This window comes from Calidris pugnax, unplaced genomic scaffold (genome assembly GCF_001431845.1).
Source record: "Calidris pugnax isolate Ruff unplaced genomic scaffold, ASM143184v1 scaffold132, whole genome shotgun sequence".
Taxonomy (NCBI): domain Eukaryota; kingdom Metazoa; phylum Chordata; class Aves; order Charadriiformes; family Scolopacidae; genus Calidris; species Calidris pugnax.
This window is the reverse complement of record NW_015090910.1, coordinates 2,730,113-2,751,604: the sequence shown is the minus strand read 5'-3', so window position 1 is coordinate 2,751,604 and position 21,492 is coordinate 2,730,113. Positions and strand designations below refer to the sequence as shown.

At 38.9% G+C, this 21,492-nt stretch overlaps 1 protein-coding gene across 12 annotated transcripts in view; it reads left to right on the top strand.

The window, feature by feature from the left end:
- The window catches only part of RIMS1 (regulating synaptic membrane exocytosis 1), a 227,620-nt gene that overhangs the window by 124,970 nt on the left and 81,158 nt on the right, over window positions 1–21,492 (top strand). For 3 of the 12 annotated variants that reach the window (XM_014949336.1, XM_014949339.1, XM_014949344.1), the window contains 8 exons: window positions 97–253; window positions 1,465–1,536; window positions 6,943–7,099; window positions 7,999–8,124; window positions 12,081–12,143; window positions 14,045–14,122; window positions 14,434–14,547; window positions 15,006–15,095. In XM_014949336.1, coding sequence (XP_014804822.1) covers window positions 97–253; window positions 1,465–1,536; window positions 6,943–7,099; window positions 7,999–8,124; window positions 12,081–12,143; window positions 14,045–14,122; window positions 14,434–14,547; window positions 15,006–15,095 — 857 coding nt within the window. The remainder of the gene's footprint in view (window positions 1–96; window positions 254–1,464; window positions 1,537–6,942; window positions 7,100–7,998; window positions 8,125–12,080; window positions 12,144–14,044; window positions 14,123–14,433; window positions 14,548–15,005; window positions 15,096–21,492) is intronic. The other 9 variants (XM_014949346.1, XM_014949345.1, XM_014949340.1 and 6 more) reach the window with 6 other exon arrangements.

The window sequence follows — 21,492 nt, the reverse complement described above, 5'->3', positions numbered from 1 at the left end:
GTTCAGCTTGGAATACATATGCATGTGTATGTTGTAAATGCGTTTGCACGTGTGTACCATAAAAGTCAAATTAAAACCCCATCATTTTTACACTAGATTCTTATAGAGCTGGAGACAGCGCTTTTAGATGATGAACCACATTGGTATAAGTTACAGACACATGATGAATCTTCACTACCTCTGCCTCAGCCATCACCTTTCATGCCAAGAAGACATGTTCATGGTGGAGAAAGCACTAGCAAAAAATTGCAAAGTAGGTCTGAATTCCATTCATCTCTTTTAAATTAGAAGTGCTGGATATGGTGTAATGGTATTTAACTTTCCTATAGTAGATAAAAATACTATTTCATAGTCTTTAAATGTAATGAATATGTGTGGCAGAAAAGAAATGCAAATTATGACACGGCAGCCTTTCCCCTGTGTCACATAACTTTTAGGTATGTGAAATGTGTTGGAATTGATTTGGCTTTCGGTAGCAAAAGAAAATTGTTCGAACATTTGTTTGCACAAGTTTCCTTCTAAATAGAAAGAGGTAGTTATTGGATACCTTTTTTAATAATTAAACACTTTTAATTTATACAAATGAAGTCTTTAAAGACTTGTGAGGCTTAAAACCACTTTTCCTCATGAAGTTAGTCTCAACTCCAATAGGCTCATTAGACAATCAGATGAGAGGTGGGCTTTTGCAGCAGAGAGACATTGTATGTGTGAATTTGGGAGGTGCAGTTGTTTTGGTGAGTCTGATTTCAGGTTTGTATGAGGCATATAAAAATAATGAATGTATTGAAATATTTGAATACTGTAGCTTCTCTGTTCATTTAAAATATTTTAAGATTTATTTAGAAATAAGAAGGGCATTGGAGATTATTTTAAATTATGTTTCCAAGCTATTTTTCTGGTTTTTCTTACACATGGAAATTGTTCATTCTGGCCAATGCGCAGGAAATTGGTGCAGATTCAGGAATGAATTATAAAAATGTGATACTGCTGTAATTACTGCATAAAGATATGTATAGAGTGAGGAAATTAAAGGTTAGTTTTCATGAGATATTTAAAGTTTTCCAAAAGCTGGCAGTGCTGTTTCCTCTTCCCCTCTCTTGCCATATGCCGCTACCTCTCCTTTCCCGCTCAGCAAGCTGACTCAGCTTACTCACTGAAATAGCACAAAAGGGGGAGTTTTTTCTTTCTTTGAGTTAACTTTTTGCTGGTTAAGTGAGATAAACTATCCCAGTAGAGGATTGCTGAGGACCCGAGGGAAGGAGAAGGGGGAAGGAGGCTGCAGCAGCTGTAAGATGTAAAGTGGCTCATGTGTCTTGTGAAACGTCAGTCACTGCGGTTCAGTTCTCCTTCTCTATTGTCTACACTTAAAATCAGCTTTTTAATTTCAGTAGTTAAATGAACATATTTTTACATTATATAACACGACCAGATGTTGAGGTATTTGTTTACCTTACTGTTGTGCAGGATCTCGGCCAATCAGTGATAGTGACATCTCAGATTATGATGTTGATGATGGTATTGGAGTTGTTCCTCCAGGTGCGTGGGTGAACAGCATGGTCCTGCTTTCTTCTTCTTCTTCTTCTTCTTCTTCTTTTTTGCTTGTTTATTTATTTGTTCTTTATAACATTTCAGAATATTGAGAATACTGGTTTTGGAGAATGCATTGTGAAAAAAACAGTTTTTCTGATTATTCCATGGTACCTGACCTAAGTCATGGTGAATTAAAAGATTCTGCTATTCATTCATTGATATTTCTTTTTCATATCATTCATCATACATGAACCACTGGATGGTTCAAATTGTTTAATTGTTTACTGCATAATGTTCTGAGCATTATATAAAATATAAATTAAATTCAAGAAATCATTTAAAAATAGTAATTAGGATTTCAGTGTTTATTGCAAGCATTTTTTTTTTGTTTTGCTTTTTGCTTGAAACTTAGCTCTAATGCAGTCTCCCGCGGACTTTATTGCGAATGCATGGCTGTAGATTAAGATGCATGTAGCATGGCTGTGTCTTTTATAGTTTTCATAAGCCTTCATGAACTATCATTACCTGAATGTTCATAAGTATATACTTGTAGAGACTATCGTGGTTTGACTTTTAGTTCAGCATTCCTTACATACTGAAAATCTTGAGGATCATTTTGGATACCACATTTTTCTACTTCTATTTGACTGTTGCTACAAGTCAGATGAATATGGTTCCCAATTGTCCCAAACTGGCTAGAGAGTCACTATGGCACTGTCAGCACGAAATCAGTTTTTCTGTGGAACTTCCTGATGAAAATCAATGTATTAAATCATGGTGGGACTTGGAAAGCTCTCTATCTTCCTGATATGTGTTTAAAATAATCTAACAATTTATTTACTCCTTATATAACCATAGAAATAAATCACATATTTTATCAGTGCAGTATCACTTTGATGTTTACTGAGTCAAGTTCTTCTTCCTTTGATGTTGATTGGGTTCTTTTCTTACTTTAATACACTTATCACCTGAGTTACTAGAGAGCGAAATGTGTTCAGGTGTGTCTAGTAATGATATTTGCTTTAATGAAGGTATTAATCTTGACATTTTTACATCAGCGAGGAGAGTGAACATTTAAAATTAAATCATAGGTTCTAAATATTTTTTCCTGTTTATGATTTCATTTTTTTTTAGTTGTCAGCGTAGGTACCAGCAAATCTGTGTAGACTGACTTACATTTCAGGTTCCAGTTCAGTGTAACGTCCCCCTCCTCAATAGGATGGGGGAGAGAAAATATTACGAAAGGCTCCTGGGTCGAGATGGGGACAGGGAGAGATCACTCAGCAGTTGTTGTCGTGGGCAAAGCAGACTAGACTGGGGAAAAAATTACTTTAATTTATTACCAATCAAATCAGAGTAGGGTAATGAGAAATAAAAAATATTAAATCACCTTCCCCCCAACCCCTTGTTCCTGGGCTCAACTTCACTCCCGATTTTCTCTCCCTCCTCTTGCCCATGGGCGCAGGGGAACAGGGATGGGGGCTGTGGTCAGTCCATCACAAGGTGTCTCTGTTGCTCCTTCCTCCTCAGGGGAGGATTCCTCACACTCCTCCCCGGCTTCAGTGTGGGGTCCCTCACACAGGAGACCATCCTCCATGAACTTCTCCAGCGCGAGTCCTTCCCATGGGCTGCAGTTCTTCACGAGCTGCTCCCTGCAGTGACACCAGTTATTGAGTGTCACTGAACACACGACCCGCTCTAATACAGGCTCTGTAGATGGGCCACACACGGGTTTTAACAGTTTGGGAGAAGATTGGAGATGAAGTACAAGAATTATCCAATGTCAGCCTCTCCTTGTATGAGAGATGCTCCGGCTCTTGATTACCTTTGTGATCCTGAGCTCAGCTCACACCGGTGACTCCATGTTTGTCTTTCATCTGGAGCCCAGTGCTCCAGATGTGGCCTCACCGATGCTATGTATGATGGAAGGGTCAGTAAGGGACCAGTAAAAGATTTAATAAAATCAAAATGTGTTTTGAGGCCTATTTTTTTAACCCAAACTTCAGTAACTTTCTTAATTAAAAAGAAAAAAAAAAAGCTGCTATGCAGTTGACAGCATCCCAAAGGATGTTTTTAATGAGCCGTGTTGCTTCTGCTTTGGGTAACTCTTCAGAACCATTTGTTTTCTACCCTATGTGATCTGTGCAAATGGCTGTGTTGTTCTTACCTTCCTCCTGTAGCAGCAGGGGGACGTCAACACAGCACCTTGTCACTGTCTGCACTGGCTTAAAGGGAAAAAGGCTCTGATACCAAACACTTGCTGGAACCATTTTCATCATCCATCCAGCTTCTGTTTCACCTCACACCTGACAGTTTCCCATGAGCAACTGAGAAACTTCTTCTGCATAAAGCGCCATGAGCCTGATGCTGCTGCCCTGCTGGTCCCTGCCAACACCCCTCTGCTCCTCCGGAGTCACCGGTCCCCGTGCTCCAGGCTGTGAGGAAACTCACTGTCGCTGTCACCCTCACTGGCAGCCTGATGCCGTTGCACCAACTTGACAGCCCTGGAGCTAGTATTTGGGATAAACGTGAATTGCTGTTGCCTGTTCTGTGAGCTCTGTGTGCGCACAATGCACAGGCTTCAGAGATTGTTCCCTGGATAGCTTAGCTATAAGAATATGTAGGAGAAAATCATCTTTCTATACAAGACCTTTAAATGTCCAGGATAATCCTAGGTGTATTTTTTTTAGGCCGACTAGAGATACTTTAGAAATAGATTTTAAACCGAAATTTATATTTAATTTTTTTTAATATTTAAATTATATTTATTTCAGTACAGTTTCCTAATGGTTGGAAAGAAGTTTTGGATTTCTTTGATTTTAGTGTTGAATAAATGTAAGCTAGTGTTCCTTCTGATAGAGATGACAGGATTTTATCTAAAAAAAATCTTTCATTTGTTTAGAACATGAAATATTTTTTAGCACATACGGCTTAGATTTAGTTATCTAAAGAATAAAGGGTTAAAGGAAACACATCCAGCTTTTGTCATGGTTAGTCTTTTTTCTTCCTCTGACAAATACCCAGCCATTTTCTGCAGCAACCTTCGTATAAGAGATGAGGGAATCTCTGCTGAAGTCCTGAGGGAGTCCCTTTTTCACTTCACAGTTTTCACCCAGTCCTTGTCCTGAGATCCAGGAGATCCTCATGTTCCTTTCTAATTCCACTGCACAGCTCTGAAACCTTTTTTCAGCAGAGAAGGTACTCCAGCCCGCGGCACAGCCAGACGTGCCAAAGCTTGGGGTCCCCGTTGCTGAAGGGTCGATGAGCCCTGGCAGATGCTGGGGTGGGGGTGCCAGCCCCTGCCGGCCCGGGGACAGCCCCTGCTCCGGCAGCGCTGCCGTGGGGTTCTCTGCGGGTGACGAGCATCTGCAGGTGAGCTCTGGTTTGTAGCTGCAGGTGAGCTCTCTCAAAAGTTTTTTTGCTCATGTTTTCTCTAATTTTCTAACAGTAGCCTCCCCTCCTCCAAACTTGAGTAATGTCACATTTTAAATATGGAACTCTGTTTATTATTTCAGTTTGGCGTATGTAGCTCAGTGTGGTTTGGGAACAGCACACTCATACGCTCAACGTTACAGTCCCTGTGTGTGTTTCTGAGCTCCACAGTGTGTTCCTGTGACGAGTGCTTTTCTTTTGGTGCAGTCCTACCCACTAAGATCTACCAGCACTCATAGTGCTTCTTGTTTCCTGGTTTATTAACCTCATCCCACCTCTCTGCTTCAAGAAATGAAGAAAAAAACTATCTCCCTCATTCTCACACGAGTGGCTATACTACAGAGTAGAAGACACAAAAGTTGGACAAAATGACAGCAGGACTTGCAGAGGTCTTTTTGTATATATTTCCTAGCTGTCAGTAATCAGAAAGTCTGTAGTAAGACCCTCTAATCATTTTTTTATCAGCATTATCTCCTTCCTGTCTCCCTTCCCTGTCGTTATTGTAGCGGTGATTATATTAAAGACAACAAGACTTATTGAGTTAAAACTCACTGTTTTAACAAAGTGTTTTCCTCCAGGTCTAATAATGAGATAATGCTTTCAGAGAGGTTACGTGTCTGTCAGAGTGGTCATGCACAATTTGGGGAAAAGGCATGAAAGATTCCTTGAAGTTTGTGATCAGGGTTCAGATTTGCAGCTTCCCCAGTCATTAGGCGTCACTGAACACATCACCAGTCCTAGCACAGGCTCTGTGCACGGGGCACACTTTTAGGAGTGTTTTAACAATTTGGGAGAAGATCAGAGATGAACTACAAGAATTACACAAATTATAGAAAACACGAGTAAACCCCAAACTTGAAGCTCTATAACAAGAGTCTTAAAAAGTGCAACTTAATTTATCCAGCTGGTGATTGAGTGACTAAATCATAGTCTTTTCCTGCCTGGAAAGAAGATTTCTGATACAAGCTGGTATTTTAGCTGACAAACAAAATAACACATTTCAAGAATTTCATGCTAGACAAATTCAGAGGAGCAGCAAAATTATTATTTGGGAATCTAAACAATAATTTGCGAAGTCGTTAAGGGATGACTTAAGCAATGACCCTTTCTGTCATGAAGGGATTTTCTGTCCAGGGATTCTAATTTAAATCTAAGCTAATTTAAAAGTCTAGAAGTGAGCGAATGAAGTGAGCAAATCTCCGTAGGCCATTTTGGAAAGGTAACAGGCATGTTTTGGAATCCGTTCATCTTATTTTCCTGCATTGTCTGTTTTAGGATGGGATTCAAAGTGTTTAACAAGGCAAACGGTGTGCTACATGCAAAAAGGCACAGGAATATCAATGCTTTAAAATCTACTGAAATTCTGCTGATTTTTTAAAATCCCATATAAAAATGAACTGGAAGTAACTTTGCGGGTCATTCATAGTGTTTGGAAAAAATTGGTCTGCAGAGTATGCAACACCCAGTATTCTATACAAAATACTCTTAGTGCTTGTAATTTTTGAAAGTAAGTAGCTTTGGCCAAGTTTAGTAGGAGAACATCTTTGTACGTAACTGAAGCAAGAGTCAGCAGGATGCTTTATGTCTGAGCAGTCCTGGGTGGTCTGTGCTGTGTTCTCCATTTGGCAGATGAGGGAGATCTGCATTGCTTGGATTCCGTTCAAATATTTTCTATTGTGTGACAATTTTGACATGCAAGATACTCCTGGTACTCTTCCCCAAAACTTTGTCCTCTCCTTCGCATCTTCCAGCACCTAATGAAAATCCTCTCAGTTTCTCTGCCTTTGCACATGTAGCCATGTACAGGTAATGGCAGTGATTGATCCGGGCTGCATGGTACCTCAGGATGTACAACAGCTGAGTGATGACTGGAAAGTTGTGTAAACGTTTAGGATGTGTGTTCCTGAAGGACTAACCGTCTGAGTTCTTCCCAAATCCAAACTTGTATTCTCTAATTTCCTTTTGTTGCCCTCTTGCCAGTAGGTTATAGATCTAGTACTAGAGAAAGTAAATCCACAACGCTAACTGTGCCAGAACAGCAAAGAACAACACATCATCGCTCACGCTCAGTATCTCCTCACCGCGGCGACGATCAGGGCAGGACCCGTTCACGTTTACCAAATGTGCCATTACAGAGGTGGGTGTCAGTGAGACACCAGCTGGTGTCCAGTTTATGCAGTCTCTCATTATTAACTTTTCCCTGGTTCAGCAATTTTTCACAATTTTAAACCTTTTTTTTGTATCTGAATTTAATAGTGTAGTATTTTAACTTGATGTATGTTTTTATTAATCATTCGAGAACACTCATGGGATGAATCATAACTTTGTAAGATTTACCTATTCTTCCCAATATTTTCTTTGCGATTCATAATCTGTGCACCATAACAAATACGTAGGTTTGGAAATGTTTTTTAGGCAGTGGCTGAATCTTGTCTGAAGCCACTTGAGTATATTTGTGGGATAATAAACAGTGGCATGTACAAATTGTAGAATAACTATGAATTGAACAATTTTGGAGTAACAGCAAGCTGAAATAAGCAACTGTATTTAGAATGTGACTTTTTTACAGAAGTGGAAAATACTTTACAGAACCAGATAGTGATTTATAAACCTCTATTTTATTATTATTTTAGCATTTACTGCTTTTAATGGACAACCTATTAATTGGGAAATCCTTTTTGAGCTTTTCATTTGCGTGCTTGATGCTTTTTTTGAATAGTGCTGTACAAACTGTTTAAGCACAAAATTTGACCCAATTGATTTTGCTTGGTTTATTGTGCAGGGCAATAAGCTTCTCTTGCAACCTCTTATGGAACCCTAAAAATCAGTCAGTTTTTACCTGTTTTCCTTTCCTCCAGTTTCTAGGAAGCTTTGTTCTTGAATTTTTCTTTAGTCTTAGGATCTGATGTTTTTTAAGAAGTCATATATTAGCAATTTAATGAGTAAAAACATTCTTCAGCCAACTTGTACTGTAATCACATTAAGATGTGCTATTTATGAGAAAACAAGATTATCATATGTATTTCTGCTTTTCAGGAGTTTAGATGAAATTCATCAAATGAGAAGATCACGTTCTCCAACTAGACACCATGATGCCTCCAGAACTGCAGTTGATTACAGATCCAGAGACATGGATAGTCAGTATTTGTCTGATCAAGAAAGGTACATCGTCACCCTGAACTTGGAAAAACGTTTAGAAATGTCTCTGACAGTTTGCCTAATTTTCAAGTGCTCAGTAGAAACAGGACTGACAGTAATGGGGAAGGGAGAGAAATCACCCTCGCTGACAAATCTGGTGTCAGGGTTAAATTATCCAGATCATTTATCTAGGTAAAGCTGTGTACTGGGTTAACAGTCATAGCAGGTATCTAGACTAATTCCTAGAATATTCTGCTGTTTGTTTCATGAATGAAGCCCAGAGGTTTTTGCTAGAAAACCATGGATCTACACGTATGCCCTGGGTATTCTTGTAACTTGGAAGGTGTCTGCTTGTGTAGCCAGCACAGCGCCCGGCAGGCCTTCCTGCCAGCTGGGAGTTCCCTGGGCTATGATTTGCATTCCTCTGCTTAGAGATTTTGAACATCTATAGATGCACTCTTGCAGCATTTTTTGTCACATTCTGGTGAACTTGGTACGATACTCAAGCATAGCAAGGATAGCAAGGTGCTTGTAATTAGCAAAAATCTCCAATCTTAGATGTGTGAGATGTACACATCTCTCCCTGGCACACATGCAGCGGCCGCACTCCTCAGAGAACACCTGGTCTCCCCTCTTAGGCTCTTCAGGTGTCTAGGAATATATTCCAATAAAAATGGAAGAAAACGAGAATTTCTGTTCTGTTCATAGCTGAAAAAAGTTTGAAAAGGTATTTCAGTTTGGTATTTGGGAAACATAATGATGACAGTCATGTAGATTATCAAATTTTGTGGATTGTTTGCTTACTTGTAAAAAAAATCATGTAGCTAAAATACAATGGCAAACATTTACCATTCATATAAGACTGACTGTCCAAGTCATATCTTTGGATTTATTTAGGAAGTTGCTATTTTTTTATGAGTAAGGATGACAGACCTTTTCAAATGATCCAGTAAATTCAATACATAACATATATTTCACAGTGATGTGGAAATGCGTGAAGAATTAACCATAAAAATCTCTGGAACTCTTTGTCCAGTTTTGAAGCAACATAGAAGATGAATAACGGAGGGCTTTTGCATTTAAACTAGTTCAGTTTTGTAAATTATCTCGCCTGTTTTGCTTTTTTAATGGGATAACATCCATATAGGAGTTAGTGAGTTATTTGGAACGTTTTCAAACACAACTTTATAGACAAGAAGTATGTAGAGAATTGTCTAAGTTGTACTGTTGCACTGAATTTCATTTCAGAGGTGAACTGAATTTTTAAATGTAGTAGTCAGATTTATAGTTGAGCTAATTCAAGTGATTTCCACTTGTTGCAAATATTTCATGTTATTAATTTTTGTAAGTAGTGATATATTCAAAAGATCCCTGAAGATATTTATTGAACAGATTTCTTATTCAGCAGATCTGAAGAGACATTAAAGAGTAGCTTTTGTCGGCAGCAATAGACAGTTAGCTGTGCAGGGAGGTTTCTCCCAGTGAGGGCTGAAGCCGTGCCCTCAGCGCTGAGCCGGGCTGGAGGTGTCTGGGGAGGCTGCCCTGGAGAGGAGCCCCGGCCTGGGGCGGCTGGGCCTGCTCCGGGCAGGGGGCACGGGCTGCACTTCTCCTCAGTCTTCAGAAAACACTGCTCAGAAGTTTAAAGATCAGAGCTGAAGGATGTCCGTGGCTTATTGGCAGGACTTTAAGATGGGCCCATGTACTTAATCTCCTTGAAAAATAATCTTGTCTGCAGCGGTCTCCTTTTTCCTTCACCCCTGGATTTCCCCAGCTGTGGAGACTGTTTAACCCGGGCAGGTTTCAGTCTCTCGGTGCATCAGACCAGCATCAGAGGGAAGATCAAAACCAGCTTTTGTTGAGGAAGATTCTCTATGGCATCCAAGGATTTAAAGAAAATCTTTATTCAGTATTAAGTATTAGTATCAATAGTAGTATAAGTATTATGGGTTGTTCCTGTACTTAAACCTTAATCTAAAAAGTACATTCCTGTAGATACCTAACATGAACTCGGTTTGAAAAGTAATTACCCAGTAGTCACATGGCAAAAATTACAGTTGCTGATTACTTTTGATTATTTTCTTAATGTTCTGTTATTGGTCCCAAATTAATATTGAATATTCTGATCAGATCTTTATAAAAATAGCTGTTATAGTCTCTTTCTAAAGCATCTGGTGTGGTAAATTTCCAGTGTTAGCTGGTTTATCCACTTTACCTTTCTTATCTGTATACAAATACATATTTACACACACGTGTGTGTATGTACACTTTTGTCTGAATTTAGGGACATCATCCAGTTTTCAAGGGCACGGCCCTTTTTATTTTTTTTTAGTGTTTCTTTTATTCCTAAATAAAACCTGTTAATGTGGGCACTAAAATACTCCCATTAGAAAACACTTGTTTTAGAATAATAATCTTTATTTTAAATGTCTCCAAACCAGACTTAATTTATTGTAGAACTATGAGTATCTTCTTATATTACCAGTACTCTACTATGATGGATTCTTTTGCTTTGTATTTTTAACTTGAAGATTTCATGGTGGATTTGCTATATTATATCCCTTTTCTGGAGGAGTTTTATATTACTGTTTGCTGTGGGCCAATTACAATAGGTACTCTGGCTTCGCAAAGGTAGAGTAAATATTAACAGAGTACCCCATGATTTACTGTGGACTTTGCATTGATTTTGCAACTCTTGAGAAAATGGTAACTTTTTTTCCTAAAATGCATGTTTATTTGTAATTTGGAAACCTGCATATAAATTCTGTCAGTCCTCTGAGCTTATGAATGGAAATTTTGCTAAAATACCTACAATAATTCAGTTCAACTTTGATACGTTTTGTTGCATCAAAATCAGGCTCGTAGTTCCAGATGTAAAGTCAAGTCTCACACGTAACTCACAGGCTTTTATTTCCAGTTGCTCAGTTCAGAACTTTAGATGAATATTACCTATTCTGCATCAATTAAACGGGACGTTTTGTAATGGCATGAAGAGTAAAACGCATTGAACAACTGCTGCTTTACCTATTTTGTAATCTTTTCTCTCTTTGTTGCCATAGTACTTCATGTGATCTCCTGCTTCGTTTAAAATAGCATGTTTCCATGAAGTTTAGCTTTAATTTCAGTTTTACAATGATTAGGAGGTTTGGAGCTTGGTCTTCCTGATTGTGCTGAAATGCATAAAACTGCAAGATTAATTAAAGGGATACTTCATATCATGGTCATATTTACCATAGGCATAAATGTATTAATTTTACCATCTTGCTGGCTGTAGCGTGAGTTTGGTTACAGCGAGTGATAAATAGAGCAGGCAGATGACTTTCTCAATTGGAAACAATAAGAAACAGAAAGTCTAACAGTTGATTAGCAATTTTTTTTTCTTTAGGATTGCATTAAAAAATACTGTCAAGAGCTATGAGCCATAATATTTTTTTGGCCAAACGTAATATTTTCAGTGAACATACATTTCTGATTTTCCCAAAAGGGTGACTGGTTTACTCTTCCCATAAACCAATCTGCAGGAAATTAGTAGCAAACCCTCCCTGCGCTTTCATGTATGTTTGTGGCTGAGGAAAAGAACCAACCAAACAGCAATTAACAATCATCCTTTTTTTTTTTCCTAAAGTGTTTCTTTATTAATTGGTTAATGAGAAAAGAGGTTACTAGAGAAACGTAGCTGGTTTATGGTTTCTTTTTGTCATGAAGAGCTCTGAAACAGTACTTCTGAATTTTAAAAAGAGAAGTCCCACAAAATGAGGTGCCAGGCTAAAAGGAGTTTCTTGAAAATGTAGTCATGGCAGGCGTTTTCTGGCTCATGTCCTTTGAGAAGTGCAGTCTGGGTTTGAACACTGTCAGACGGTTGATCTGGGTGGAAGCTTCTTGTTTCTTTCTATGTTTTCATTTGCGTATCATCGGCATAAACCATGTCATCTAATGCTTCATGACGATCCCTGTTTCACTCACGGCCCATCCTGTCTGTGCAGTGAGCTTCTCATGCTGCCCAGAGCAAAGCGGGGAAGGAGTGCAGAGTGCCTACACACCAGCAGGTAATTAAGGGGGTCGCTAATCACCACATGTCTGGGTGCTTGTCTGTGCTTCCCGTGCCCCACTTCCCTCCCTAGCGGTGTTCAGTCCCAGTAAGCAACAAACTGCCCGGTACGTCGTGATCCAGGTGTCAGTTGTCTTTTTTTGTTCATTTTAATTCGGATTGAGATGTGTATTTCTGCTTGTGAACTTCAGTAGCAAGGATCAAAGCAGTCGAAGCAATTCTGATTTTGCACTTGTATTTAGTGGTAGATTTTCTGTCTAGTCACAGCAGTCCTGGTCTCCCAATGCATGAGAGTGGTGTTATAATTTCAAACATTCCTTTTTAGTTGTTTTTATGTTTTCTTTTATTTGCATCTTTACGTTTATATTACAGCCATGCACAAGCCAACAATCTTTACTTTGTGACACCTAATCTCATGCTGATTTTGGGCACTTGTGGAGGAAAGAACAGTGATTAATGAGGGCTCACTGGGAACCCCAGATTTGAGGGGGTCTCATATTACTTGTTTTTGCAACCAAAAATTGTGCTATAAATTAGATCCAGGCCTAAACTTTGTAGTTTGGGCTCATCTTCAGTCTTCATTAATCTCTTGTTCCAAAGCTTGGAGCTCCCTGTCTCAATGTTGTGAAACTAAATGGGACTGAAATATCTTTATCTATCAAATCCAATTCTGCTTCCCCTCCCCTTTTTTCCTCCCATGTCTGTTAACCTTGTTAAAAGTACGTCAGATTGTGTAGGAAATCTTCCATTTAGAACCAGTAAATATGTAGGCTGAAGGAGTTAACCATTTAACCACTTCAACCAAGTCATTAACCGTGTTTCTGTTCAGGATCTGGGTGTTGCCAAGAGTTTTACGTCAGTGCTTTATGTTTAAAACCATCTTTTAAAACCATGTAGTCTAATTCTTTGACTTGATGTAGGACTCTCCCCAACAGAGTAGTGGGTTTTTTAATACACCTTGGATGGCTCTAATTCTCTTAATCAAATTTGCAACAACATCAAAAGTGCTGTGATAGGGTTTCTGTTATAAGGCACAGTTGTATAAAGGTAAAATAATAAATACAATAACTGTAAAAAAAACCTGTGCATCAGTGAAGCTGTTAAATTAAAATTTATTTTTTTTAAATTTTAACTATTAATTGGCCACGATTCCCATTCAGCAGCCACTGTCTGCCTTTCCATATCTCCCCTGTTAATAGGTAGAGCTGGATAATACAGCAAAACATTTCCTGCTCTAAAATCTCCTGTACCAGAAGTGGTGACATCTGACAGATGTCACGGGACATCTCAGAGTGCTGCTGTGCTGGCTGACGTAGTAGATCTCCTAGGGTTTTTAATTAGCTTATTATCAATAGCATTTAGTTACTGTTAGTGTTTGAAGCTGATACACCACTGCCAAAAAACTTCCATGTCCAAAATTGCCAGGTGCAATAGAGCCATAATGAAGTCTGTGCTAGTCCATACCCCTGTTCCAGCAAGCTTCTCACTGCTGGAGAGGTTAAAGTCTCTGTAGGGCTCAGTAAGGCATTGCTAAGAGAAATAAATAGCAAGATTAATATCAACCTAATCCTTTACAAGCTTGTATATTTTAATTATAAATCTCTATAAATGGAATTTAGATTACTTTTGTCACGAGAAAACAATCTGAGCTGTACTAGTATTGTCAGGAGTTCATGGATTGTACTAACAAAAGTGTAAATACAAGAATTTGTCCCCCAGATAGCTGTCAGTGCTTGAGAGAAGCATAGAGTGGGAAGTCTGCTCGTACAGCTATTAAATGTAGTACAATATTATGTGTTTATTTTGCGTTTTGGTCAGTCTTGGCTTATCTTTGCCTGTCTTTTTATTTCTGGCATGTTTTTGTGTTGTTCTGTTTTCTTTTGTTCCACCACACTCAAGGAGTTCTGTTAGGCACTATAAAACATTACCACCCAAGATGCCTTTACTAGAAAACGGTATTCATTGGAACCTGTACAGGTAAGAAGTGTTCAGAGTCCCCTTTAGTAGTTAGTTCCTTTTTAAAAAAAATAAATAGTCTTGCCTTGTTAAATAGTATTAAAAAAAAAAAAAAAGATAACAATCCTAAAATAACTTCATATAACTGTTTAAATTAACCCCTATATTACAGAAGAACCCAGACCAACCCCTTTGTATTAGGGAGAGTTGTCTTCACTGTTAAAATTATATGTTGAATGTTTTCCTTTGTTACATTCTTTTGTTTATGTATAAGACTTTGGTTATGTGTCAAATTTATTTTCATTTTGTTTAAACAATTTTAATTTACAAAGCTCAACTCTTCCTGCATGTGCTAAGACCAAACCCATGGTTAGACAGGATATTTCACTCCTTCGTGATGGCCTTAATTCACGAATACTGAAATTTGGAGATGATCTGCTTGTTAGGTAAGAAACTGAGGATTAACCCCCCCTCCTGTTTGGTGCCTAATATGGATTTGCAGAATAAATGAGCTTCACTGTAAAGTGATTTCACAGAATATAAAGTGTATCTCATCCTTTTACGTTGGCTTAAGATTTATTGCTGTTAATAAGGATTAAAATTTATTATTTGGTATTTCTCATTCCACTTTCTTACAAGTGGGTGTTCTGTCTCATTCAGTTTTAAACATTTCAACGATCTTAGCAAAACGTTTCTAGCAGTCTTTTGTTTGCTTTTATTTTGTAAACAAACCCTGGCACTGTCATCCAGTCAGCTCTTTTACGTTTTCCTTAATTAAGTCATTGTGATTCTACATTTTCTCTAAAGAGAGCATTATTTTATGAGTTAATATCTAACATTGTATTCCTTTCTTTGTTTTCTTTTTCTTTCCCTTCTCCCATTGGATGCAATGCACTGGCACTAGTGAACTGCAGCCCTCCCTTGACAGGGCTAGGAGTGCTAGTACCAACTGCTTGAGACCAGATACTAGTTTGCATTCACCAGAACGAGAAAGGTATAAAACAAAAACTTATGAATTTCTTGTCATCTGTGCTGGTGATCTTTATCAGTTTTGTTTTTCTTCATACGAGCACTCTACATTCTTGTACGTTCATGTCTGCTTCGGTACCCGTGCACAGTTTTGCTCCCGTGTTCATGTATGTCATGTGAATTGTGTGTTGGAGCTCACCCGCTGCTGGCTTCTTCCCTTGTTTCAGTCTGAGCTGATGCCATTGCTTACAGAAGTCCTCAGTATGCTGATAACGGCGCTGCAGTGTTAAGTGTCTGGACAAATCCTCATCATCATTTGCTAAGAAGTATTACACGTGTTTCTTGCCTGTTCTGTGGACTGCTAATGAGACAGTGACATAATTTATAAACTGTGACAAAACTCTCATATTTCAAACCAGAACTGTCGTTTGTCTAGTGGTGTATTTTCTACAAAACAGCCAAACTTCATTGCATTCTTGATCTAATCTGCTGCATCTGCTTTTGCAATTACAAGGCACGTCACTGCATTAAGTTTTTTTCACTCTGTGACATTATATTAAGGCTCACATAAGGCTTAAGAAGACATGTTTGCAATTTAAATGAAATATTGTTGTGTCACACACTTTGCAGGCATTTTATGAATGCTTTCTGAATTTTTAATATTACAACAGCTTGGTTCAAAATTGTAGGTGAACCAAATACGAGTCGTGTATTCGACAGACAGGATTGTTCCCCAAGGGAAATGTTCATCACCACCTGTGGTTTTGGCTAAGAACAGTTCCATTTTAGAGTGAGACTTCAGCTTCACCAAAGGCAATAGTTGGCTCCCATTGAGTGGGAACGTGGTGGAATTACAATTTCATCTGTGCAACACATATTTAACTGGCCTGGCAGTTCACAATGCAAAGTTGCTTTGTCAGCCCCCCCACAGCGTGGTGCTTTAACAGTTGCATCATTTTCATTAGTGTGGGACAGGACCTGTGAGAAAGGCAGTAAGAACATACTTTTCTCTTTGAGACAAGGTTTCTCCAAAGTTTTTTGTGAAATTTCCCTTTTTCTCCTCCCCACTTCCTGCTGCTCCTTGAGTAGAACTTCGCTCTTCTCATGTTGTGCCCTTGTTGGAGAGTGAGTAATGCTCTACTGAGATACCTCAAGAGGATCCACACTAGTTCATTCCTGTTTAAGATTGAGCTCAAGATATCATAGATAATATATGCATGGTTATTAAAAGCCAAAAAATAGTATGACAGAAATAAGGCCACTCAGAATGAAATACAGGATATCACTCTAGATTTTTTAAAAAAATACTATAGCATCATATTAATAGCAAAGTGTGTAGATATAAATATCTGAATTCATCTACACGCAGCTATTTAATGTAATAATGTCTGGACATGAGCGGTCTGTTTTGTACTGTATTCAACATGCCACCCATCAGGTTGAATATTCAATGAAACAGTAACTGGCAATTGTAAACTATCTAGTATCTAGTTAAATTATTATTCTCAAGTCTCCACATGCCCCTGATGTTATCTGGTCTTTATAATTCCTGCCCAGCAGTCCCGTCCAACATCCCTGCTCAGAACCTGCAGCGTTTCCTGTGAGTTCATTCTGTGAGCGGCCTCTGCTGCCCCCGAGCATCCCTGGGCTAGAAAAACTCTCCCTTACTGGAAACTTTCACTTCCTTGCTCTCAGAAGTCCTAAATAGGAGCTTTTGATTTGGGATCCTTCATGAGGGTGCAGAAAAGCTCTTTTTTAGGAAATTCATATTCCCTTTTTCCACAATGCTTTTGTTATACACAATAAGATCTGTGTGCCTCTGCAGAGGATGTAAGACACACTTTGTTTTTTTCTTCTGACATAGATGATGTTTTTCCAATACAGCCCTGATTTTGGAGAAGGGTGTTATGTTTAATGTATAAAACCCACCAAATTAATATTTTTGGTTTGGGGGAAGCTGATTTTAGAAGATTTAGTTCTCCACTGTTGAAGGTATCTACTTACACTTTAACATGAGGTTAGTGACCAGTTGTGTGTAATGACAAAGGAGTCCTCAGTTTGAAGAGCACAGAACTGAGTTCAAGGTATGTAGAAAGCACTTAGTTCCTGTGCTGGGCAAGAATAAGGAACTTAAAATACAGCAAGATAGGTTCATCTTAAACAGTAGTAAAGCTTTTTTGAAAGCACGTGTAATGAAACACTGCAATGGATGATATCAAAAAGGTTGTCTTGACTTCGTTGCTGGAGACTGTCTGAGAAAAGATGAGGGAGAGGACTGTCAGGGTGGAGGTGGTGCTGCTTGGAGCCAAGGGAAACACCGGGGTTGTGTCAAGTCCAATGTGGACGGCACCACTGTGCTGTCACTGCATTTGAGGGACCTATGGTGAAGGTATAGTTAGTTGTTTTTATGGTGTTTCCTCTCCCCCACCAAATGGAACTGCAGATTTTACTTAAAAATTTAGACTTGTAGTTCTCAAAAAATGAAGACAGACTTCTGAGTGTGGCATTGTATATTTTCTTCAACAAAATTATGACTATACTCACCTATGGAAAATTATTTCTAATTATCCCCCCCCTTTTATCTCAGAGGTTGTAAATCAGGCTGTATTTGAGATCAAGAATTTAAACGGTCCACTTGAGCTTTTTTTTTTTTTTTTAAAATGGTTTTGGCTGTGTGTAACTGATGGACAGTGGAGCCCTATTTTTCTGTGTCAACAATTCGTTGGGAATAGTTTTGATCCTTAAACTCTATACAAGATCATTCGTGTCATTTGGAATGGTTGGAGTAGTTGCTGCTTTTAAGACGCAACTTTGCCAGTAGAAGTCATTTTGTTGATCCACATATACGAGCAGAATTTGGGATATATAAGTCTTGTTATTTGCACTAAAAGAAAAGCTAAACAACAACAAAAGGCATCCTTTTCTCTTGGGCTGAGCATCATCATTCCAGCCAGGGAAGTTTGTGGAACTTCTTGGCAGAGTGACCTTGCCCTGGCACAGCCCTGCCAAAGTGTTTTGCTAAATGGGAAGTTTTCGTACGGAACTGAATCTTTCATGAATTACTCTTTGGCACAGTACACACTAGGTTCTCAAAAATACCCAGCCCCTACTAATGCATCTATGCAGTTGCACCATGCCTGCCTTTTTTTTTTTTTCCCCCCTTTTTTTTTTTTTTTTACCCCCTTCTATTTATTCCACACTGTTTTGTTGTTTTGGTTTTTTTTTCAAAACGGTTCTGTTGAAATTCCTGTTATGATCTGCAAGGCATATGTTAGTTTATAATATAGCCATAAATATTCTTTAATGACATTGAAAATGTTTTTGCTGCTATTCCTTCCTTTAGTATGATTTTTTTATTGTCCTTTTCACTGTGTCTCAAAATTTCTGCTTTTTTTCCCTGTAAATTGGATACCATTTCTTCAGGGCAGAGAAATTTGTTTGCGACCCCAGCCTCCCGTCAGGAAAGCCCGTGGGCATGAGGTTTAGGTGCAGTATCACCTAGTGGTTTCTCATCATCATACCATCTTCCCCAGATTGATTTAAGATCACAGCCAGTGGTAGTTACTTCATAATATATAGTGTGGCTTTTAATTACTTTTAAAGTTTCTTATGTTGCCGGCAGTCGTCGTGTTCGTTAGCACGTAGCGCAGGAGCAGGGCTGTGGGAGTGGGCAGGGCTGGTGTGCTCTCAGCAGGGCTGTGGGCATGGCCTCGTGTCATGCTGATTTTTCTAAGGTTTTTGGTAATTCTGAAGTATTAGGTGTTTATGTTGCATGCCTTTAACAGTCACATTGAGTATCACCATTTACATTTGAAATATTGTATAACATAACTGTTTGCATTAGGTATGCAACATATTATGTTTCCAGTTCCTTTCAAGCGTGTGAAGGAGTAGGTTATTGCATGTTTGTCTGCGTTACACTGTGGCTCGTGGTCATTCAGCCTCCAGGGGAAGAGAGCATGTTCTCAAAGCTCACACTGCATGGCCTGGTCAATCCTACCCAATGCTCTTTGATATTTAGTGGACATCAGCATATTAAGGGCTTTGACTGAGTGCATTGGTGCATTAACATTTTCTTTAACTCTTGCTTTGGAAAGAAAAAGAAAGTAACTACTAACACCCTGTTTCCTCCTGAAACTTCTGAAAGATCTACCTACCTGTTCAAGTGATGCTAATCTCCTTGAAACCTTTGTTATTTGCATGTTCCATAATCCAACCCCTTTTCCTTATTACATGGGCTGGAAGGATGCCTCAGAAAGTGAAATATCAAATACTTGTGCAGAGTTTATGTAAACATTTTGCTGTTTGTGAATTAATCAGTGGATTTTGATTTTGTGACGTTATACCTGTTTGATGATAACCATTTAAATCCCAACAAAATATGCAGCACCATTCTATATTATAGCATGTGTCATTCTGAATTAAATTAGTGTTTTCAAGAAAAAAATCGCATAAAGCGCCAGTTTTCATCCACAATTCAGGTCCTTTTTGTTAAATTTATACAATGTAATCTGCTGGCATGTACTGCAGGGATGCAGAGAAACGCGCAGAAGAGGAAGCTGGCTGCACACACTGTATTTTTAAGGGAAAAAAAACTACCACAGTCCTTGTACACAAATGTATGTAGCTTAGTTGTAGCTAATTAATTTACCTTTATTCTCTCATTGAGTTCCAGAAAAGGGTTGCTTTATGGCTTAGAATTTTTGTTATAATTCATAGTCCTGCATTTTTACTGAGAATGCATTTTTCAGTGCAAAGAACTAGGAGAGATGGGCTTGACAAAACACCAGCCCTTAGCCGACAGAAAATTGCCATCATATGGTCTTTGAAAAGCTGTTCTAGTTTGGAATTACAACTTCTTATGTGAAAGACAGGGGTTTAGATAGTCTAGCATTTAAGAATATTTGAAAACTTAGTGGTACACTCTGTAAAAGATTTATATCATTCTAAATTCTGCATCTTTGGCCATCCATTCGCTTGGTTTCAGTCTAATGTTTCTGCAGTAAGCAGCCGTAAAAATCGTATACCTGGGGATTAGAAAACTGCTAGGAAAAAAAATCATTAAATGAGACGCTTCCATTACTTTTTGGGGTATTTTTCCAGTCCCACATCCCATATATTTAATTTTATCACAAACTAAATATCCTGTTTCTTTCCTGTTTTATTGAACGGGCAAACAGGGGTAGATGGTCCCCCTCCCTAGAGAGGAGACGACCTACTAGTCCCAGGATTCATATCCAGCACGCATCTCCGGAGGACGACAGGTACTGGTCAGCTCCTCCGGTTGGGAAGTGCCTCCCTGCGCCTTGTGCTCTCCCAGGAGTGTACCCACATTTGACACGTGCAGATGTGGAGAGGAGATTTACAACCTCTAGAAGCCCAAAATAAAACAGCAGCTTAGATATCTTCTCTGCATCTTGTCAAACTGTTATAAAGCACCTCAGAATTAATGTCTTGTCAAGTTTTCTGTGTGCCTGGACGGTCACGAGCTGTGGAATGAGATGTCTGACAAACAGAGCATCATCTGTGTTCATGTTGATTGCTCTGTTTTCACCTGCTTCCCTAAATGTTGGTGCTGTTTTCACTGCGGTGCTTTATAATGCGATAAATATTTGTTGTAGAGACTATTCTTGTCTAGGTGTTTATTTTTATTTTTATTGTTTTTATTTTCCTTTATTTAACAAACTGTTCATAAGGGGGGAAAACCCACAAACTGATATGTTGGAACTTTTGGTAACACTTGCTAGTTGATGTATGTGAAAACTGGCACTGTTTGTAAATTCTGTCCAAATCAGGATGGTCTCCATGGATTAGCTTTTCCTAACAAGGTAGGTTTTGGTTAAAAACACCAGTGCCTTAAATAATTTTTTGTGCTGAATACCACCTATGATTAATAGAAGCACTTTTGTTACTTTCTTGTCCTGAACTTTCTACTCAAATCAGTTTTGCTATTCCATTCCTTTGGGAGTAGTAATTTTTTTGATTTTTTTTTTTTTTTTCCTAGATAGATCTGGGGATATTTTTAAACAGACTTTGTAATTTTTATTGAGATACAAATTCAAAATTTTCCCTCCAGATTTTTTGTGTTACATTAAATGACAGGATACAGATGGTTCGTGTAAATAATCCATCCATGTGTAAACTCTGCTCTGCTCTGGTGAGACCCCACCTGGAGTCATGTGTCCAGCCCTGGGGTCCTCAGCACAGGAGGGACATGGAGCTGTTGGAGCGGGGCCAGAGGAGGCCACAGAGATGCTGGGAGGGCTGGAGCCCCTCTGCTGGGAGGGGGGGCTGAGAGAGCTGGGGGGGGGTCAGCCTGGAGAAGAGAAGGCTCCAGGGAGACCTTCTTGCAGCCTTTCAGTACTTAAGGAGGCTACAGGAAAGCTGGGACAGACTTTCTAGCAGGGCCTGTTGTGACAGGA